This window comes from Alligator sinensis, unplaced genomic scaffold (genome assembly GCF_000455745.1).
Source record: "Alligator sinensis unplaced genomic scaffold, ASM45574v1 scaffold1134_1, whole genome shotgun sequence".
NCBI classification, from domain to species: domain Eukaryota; kingdom Metazoa; phylum Chordata; order Crocodylia; family Alligatoridae; genus Alligator; species Alligator sinensis.
In genome coordinates this window covers 201,691-208,348 of record NW_005843312.1, presented here as the reverse complement: position 1 = coordinate 208,348, position 6,658 = coordinate 201,691, and the positions used below count along the sequence as shown (strand labels likewise).

General features: G+C 37.7%; 1 protein-coding gene across 1 annotated transcript in view; it reads left to right on the top strand.

The window, feature by feature from the left end:
* The first annotated feature begins 3,618 nt into the window (after positions 1-3,618).
* Positions 3,619-6,658, top strand: part of LOC102382210 (roundabout homolog 2-like) — an 89,129-nt gene continuing 86,089 nt past the window's right edge. Inside the window, exons 1-2 of the mRNA XM_025194803.1 lie at positions 3,619-3,703; positions 5,687-5,811. Coding sequence (XP_025050588.1) covers positions 3,619-3,703; positions 5,687-5,811 — 210 coding nt within the window. The remainder of the gene's footprint in view (positions 3,704-5,686; positions 5,812-6,658) is intronic.

Sequence of the window (6,658 nt, the reverse complement as noted above, 5' to 3'; positions counted from 1 at the left end):
TTTGATATAGTGAAATCAATTTCCTTTGACTGTATCCTCAGTGTCAGGAAAATATCCTTAAACCATAAATCAAAATACTTGTGTTATAGAAACAGTAACCAATTTACAATGCGAAAAATGAAGAAACAAGGATCTTTACATCATGCAGGGTGGAAACATTGTTCAGCTTACATGGAAACACTTTTAGGATTGCACTATAATGAAAAGTGGAGCAACTACACTGGCTTTGACATAATTATTTATTCATTTATCTTAGACCACTTTTTAAGAAGTAGCTATTCAGTCTAGCCATCTGATTACGCCTGGTGCCACTGCATTAGGGCTATCTGATTATGGAGGAAGTAATGGAAAATGGTCTTGTGGCCAAAGATGGAAGGATGGTTTTGATGCCAGGATACAAACATAGAGTCATGAGATCTGTGTTCTTTTCTCAGCTCTTCCATTTGAGACCTACATATGTAACATTAACCAAGATTCACCATTCATACTTGCTTTTGGTGTTTCAGCCATAATCTGTCTTTGCAAGATCCATTAAAACATGGATCTAGACTATCTACATCACACTGTTAGTGGTAATATTTTACATTTAATTCCACAATGACTGTAAAGTGCTTTATAATCCTAAAATGGTATGTGCCACTATCACCATTATTATTATCCTTTTACCTTCAGACATTTTATAGCTATTATACAAGTAAGCAAGCCTTGCAGAAACTGTAGGCTAGGTACTTACTCTTCCTACCTTGCAGATAGGCAAATGGGGTGTTGTGTGAGTCACTAAAGAGCACAAAACAGGTCACTGTCCAAGGCTGGATTAGAATTGGAAAGTTTCTGGTCCCATTGCTCAGACCATAAAGGCTTGCTCAGACTATAAATCCTAAATTGTTCAGGAAAGGTTAGCGTCACTGCTGTATGAATAAAGCCCTTTTTAAAGATTGAAAAAGAAAATTGGAGAAAAGCTTTGTAGGTTGAAATTGTTTTGCTAGAATTAACGGTAGGATGTTTCCCTTCCTAGAGAACATTCTCCTTGTCCCTTCTCAATTGATTTTTGCTGTTTATTTAGTTCATCTAACTGTCTCCTGCTAAAGTTCAATTAAGAACCACTGAAAAAGAGAGAAGATTTGGTATCTCTACTCTATTTCTGTGCAGTACTTGAGGAGTGACATTTTCATTTATAACCCTCATCTCCCAGAAGGGCCTGTCAGGTAATTTCCTACTTTAAAGGCCACTTTCTTCCTGTGGAATAATTTCCACACAGTGGCAGACAAGGTTCTTTGGGTAAACCCGAAAGGTTGCAAAGAACAATTTTTCCAACTATTTAGTTGGTCTAATAAAAGATATCACATTTACTCGAAGAAACGTGTATGCCTATGTTCTTAGACCAGCACAGCTACAACCAACACCCACTTTACACACTGGAGATTTTTAGACCCTTCTTTGCCTACAGATATGTTAAAGCAACAGTCCATGTTTTGCTGTGTAGATTAATGTAACCTTCAACCATCCTTTTTACTGGTATCTCCTTCAGTAATGCAAGACCTATAATAAATAGTAGTATCACCAGTCAAATGTCAGCCACTATAAATGATTTTTTCTTTCCCATATTAAATTGTTTAGCTGATAAGGTTCTTTTTTTCCCCTTTCTCAAAAAAATAAATAAATAAAAGCCCAATAGGCAACACAAATGTCCACATACAAATTAGTAAGTTCATTAAGTCCCATGGACATTTCCTTTGGACTTTATAACTATCTTGGTGTTCATACTTTCTCAAAACTTTTATTTTTTACAGTTATCATACTTTGTGCATTGTCAGATGACTAGTTTGAAAATCAAACTATTTAGTGATGACTTTTTTAAAAGTCAGGTCACAATATATTTAGGAAAATAATTTGGAAGAGTGATGTGAGAACTGTACATTTTTTTTTGCAACATCAAAATGTGGAGATCTAGCAAAGGCAAGGCATGACTAAAAAGAAGTATCAGGTTTTTACTGTATTGAATTTTACATGGAATGTTACTTCTGAAGCCTACCTCCAAAAATCAATTTCACTGCACTTAGACTTTTCCTCTAGATCAGACATTTGTCACAATTCAGTATCCATTCATCTCCTACCTCTTTGGCCTTGTGAAAGTAACAAATGGAATTCTGTTTGGTTATGTCTGGAAAGATGAGCAGTGATTTGGGTTCTTTCATATCTGTAGGAAGAAACTGAGCACTGGAATAATTGACCTGTCAAGAATCAGGCAAGGTGTTCTCCACAAGCCAGCAGCAAGGGAAATGAAAAACCAGTTTTAAAAATGTTATTTTTCAATGTGGTCTATTTAATAACTTCAGCAGTGTCAGACAAGCTGTTTAATTTATATCATGGTGCCAGTTTATAGAGTGATTTTATCATAGAGAGAGAATGTAGAGCAGTGATATGTAAAATATACATCTGTATTTGTGTGTGGTAGGGGTGCTCACATTAAAAGAGAGCTGGCCAAATAATTATGTTAATGCTAATTTATTTAGCATTTCCATTTGTCTTTTGTCTTGATAAATTATCCCAAAGCAGATCACAGTTTCCCCTAGCATACTCACTATTTCATGGAATAACATTGGGACTAGAGTTTGGTCCATATGGTGTTTGTGTCCAGTTCACTGCAAATATATGGACTGGTCATAAACCAGATTCACCAGATACTGTGTTCACGTGCAATCTAGTCCCTGCTTGCATTAGCCAGGTGCTGAGATATAGGCTTCAGATTGCAGCTATGAATTTCACTTTGTTAAACAACTATCCTATATTTAATAATATAGACTAGTATATAGTATATTACCTCTTCAAACTGGCTATTATGATGAAGAGTCAGGGCAGTAAATTCATTCACTAGAATAGATATAGAGTACAAATGGAAGGACATATCAATTTAGCTGAAATGATTTTTTAATACAATATTGGAATGAATATTTTTTTAAATATATCTTTCAGTGCATGTGTTGCTCTATGTCTTTGTGTATAGGAAATGTATCTTTCCATACACCTGGCATAATGAATACTATACATTTTAAGAAAAAATGTGAATCCATTTCAGCATAGTCCATTATATTTCAAAACAACAGCTTAATATTATTCTCTGCCATTATTATCACTATTATTATTTTCTTTTAAAATCAGGTACTAACAGCAAAAATATATAAGCTTTATTCACATTTCTATGTTAAAGAACTGATAGGATTTATATAAATACTCATTTTAAAACATGATTTCATTCTCTTTCACTTTCTGTAAAAATAAGGGTGTTATTACACATTACAGTTCACATGTGCTACCTCTAAGGAATGTTAGATGGTATTAAAATTGGCACATGTTGTGAGCAGTTGCACATTGAGGGTTAATACGTTCACTAATGTGTACAACTCTGAGTTGCTGCTAGACAGCTGCAAGCAGGGGCATGGCTAGGAGCTGCCAAGTCTATCCCTTGGCTCCCCAGCTCAGTGGCTGTCCAGCAGTTCCCCATTCACCTGCCCCACCTCCTGGGGCTCTGTAGAAGCTCCCCACTCCAAAAAACCCAATAAGGAAAAAAAATTCTTGAAGTTCTTGATCCCTTAAGGATTTGAGTAAGATAATGAGAAAATGAATGGAGCTGTCCTTGGACAGGAATATCCTGGACTGAGAAGTTTCTGGGTCTTTCAAAACTTAGCAAAACTGACCCACAAAAGTGAGTGAGATAAAATTGGTGTTCTGGATGATAGATTGTCCGTGGAGGGGAAGAGATAGAAAATGGCTGGGGATGGTGCATTCTGGGATATTGGAGGACTGTAAATTGCTGGTATCGGCCTGGTAGCAGAGCAGATTCCAACCCGAGCTGCCTCACACTAGCTGGAAATAATCATCGCCTGAAAAGGTATAACTTTGATACATTGACAGGGCACTTAGCTCATCTTTTCCTGCTTTCATGCACAGGCATTGCCATCTTAACACATGGGAAAAATAACAATACCTTACAGTTCGGTTGTTGAGTACACCAATTTTATACTCAGTCTGACTAAGAAGGGTTTCTCTAGATCTTATAGTTTCATAGTTGATAGGGTCAGAAGGGACCTGAGCAGATCCTCAAGTCCGACCCCCTGCCGTGGCAGGAAAGGATGCTGGGGTCAAGCGACCCTGGCTAGATGATTATCTAGCCTCCTTTTGAAGATCGCCTGCCATTTTGAAGTGTGGGAACACTGATACATGCTTTCAGTGCTCTCAGAGCCACCCTAATTAAAACATCCCCCTGCCCATCCCCAGAAAATGTGTAAAAATGCTCTTAGAAACCAATGTACAAGCCAATATTCCTGTTCTACCCAAACTTCAACTGATTTTTAGTTGTTTTGCAGCTAAACCATAAAATGTGGCCCTCAAACATTCATCCTTACAATGTAACCTTAGTAGTACTAGTCATGCATCTGTCATGTTTCTCTAAAAGATTATTTTTCATGTGTAAGCTGTTTGGCCTTCTTTTCAGATACCCTAAGTATTATTCTAAATGAGTTAAATATTACATGGATTATTATTCATGTATCATTCATTCTCCTGGTCTGCAATATGAACAGTCTATATTTCATTAGTAAAGGAGTTGAGTTCAGGTCCTCCAACTCATCTGGATAGACCAGATGCTACCAAACATTCAAAGGAAAAAACAGAACCAGTCTTTGAGAAGCCTTAGGAACGATTAAGGAATCCTAGTCTGACTCCAGAAATCTGAGTTTTTCTAACATTTAGAGTATTCTGGAGCTACTGACACTGGCATCAAAACTCAGGGAGGGTCAAAAGATAAATGGATGTTGATGCCTTTTAATTGTCTCCAAAGGGAGCCATGGTCCGACTAGGTTCAGTCAGTCAATCCTGAAAACCCAATAAGGAAACATTCTTGCAGTTCTTGATCCCTTCAGGATCTGAGTAAGAAAATGAACTAGGCTCTCCATGAACAGGAATATCCTGGATTGAGAAGTTTCTGGATCTTTCAGAATTTAGCAAAACTGATCCACAAGAAACAATGAAAGGTTTCTGTAGTGGCTATGACCAGAATTAACCAATCTACTAAGGGGAGGTATAACCATTTTGGCTGTTTGGCACTTTATCTTTAAAATTAGTTCCTGAAGCTCTTTATTTAAAAAAAAAAAAAGGAAAAAAAAAGGAGGAAAAGAAAAAGAGAGCAGGTGGAGAGAGCCGGGGAAAACAAAAGGAAAGAAAATAGGTCATATTGAAGGCCTCCCCTCCCCCCCTCAAAAAACAACAACTTTAAAACAGGGTTGTCACACTCACCCTTATGTAGTAAACAACAGAACAACAGTGAGTGGTTAGGCAGAGTGGGACTTCAACAATAGGCAAAACTCACCTCACTGAAAAGAAGTGAAAATATTTGACCTTGCTTGAATCTCTCCATCTTTTAGTGCAATACCAAATGAAATCCCACATGCTTTTACTCTTTGGCTGCACAAAAGTTGTAAGGTCTTATATTTAAATTGATATGACCCCCTTAATAAAGGCATTGTTTTTCAAAATTGTAAGTGACTGACAGACAACATGTGTGCATCTAAGCCTGACAGATATGTAGACCTTGTGTACCCTTTCCATACTTGTACAGTATTTAAGCAAATTTTGAGCTCTAACACCAGATTAAAGTCTGTCTTCTATTTTTTGCTGCTGTGTGGTACAGCTCCAAGTGCACCTCCTCAGTCCGTGACTGTTCTTACAGTTGGAAATCACAACAGCACAAGCATCAGCATCTCCTGGGACCCTCCACCTCCAGATCATCAAAATGGAATCATCCAGGAGTATAAGGTAAAACTGCTGACTGGCGGGAGGGATGTAAACTAAGGCAAATGGGTGGCTGAACAATACCTCTCAGGTTACCCTTTTCTGAGTGGAGGAGGGAAGCCATATATAGCTGTGTGCTCCTCTCAGACAGATTTAGTTAGGATCCCTCAATCTGTACAGAAAGCTAGTGGTGGGGTGAGAAGTGTTGCTTTTACTTTTCTTCTCTGCATCAGAACAGATTCAAATACAGGCAGTCCTCAGATTTACGACACAATTGTTTCCTGAAAACCGTGTCTTAAGGCGAAACGTTGTAACTTGGAAACAATTTTCTCATAAGAAACAAAGTTATAAACAGGAGATTCATTCCTGAACCAAGGAAGGCCCGATACCCTGTTTTCATCAAAAATACCCCAAAATTTTGTACTTGATCAATTATAGATGAGTAATATAGCTACATTGATGTATTTATATTGTCAATAGCAATCGTATTGATTTGGAAGGATTTCTTTGAGGTGACTTTGCTGGACTTTTTGAAGGGCTCTAGGTTGAACTTTGTGAAGGGTTCTTGGCTGGAGTCTTCTCAGGAGTCTTGGCTGCAGGTTTTTCTGGAATCCTGTCACTTCCTTAAAGGAAGTGTCCAAGGAAGTTTGGACAGATGTTCTCCAGGGAGATGGGCAATGTAGCAAACTTGTTCGCTGGTATGGCATCACGTCAGATCAAGCATTGTAAAGGTGAAACTGACGTCAAAAGTTGAAACAGGATGTCAATTTATAAATGCTGTATGTGTGAAATATTGTAACTTGAAACGTTGTAAGTCGAGGACTGCCTCTATCTCAAGTCAGAGGGTGTGGCTCTGGGAATTTCAAAACTT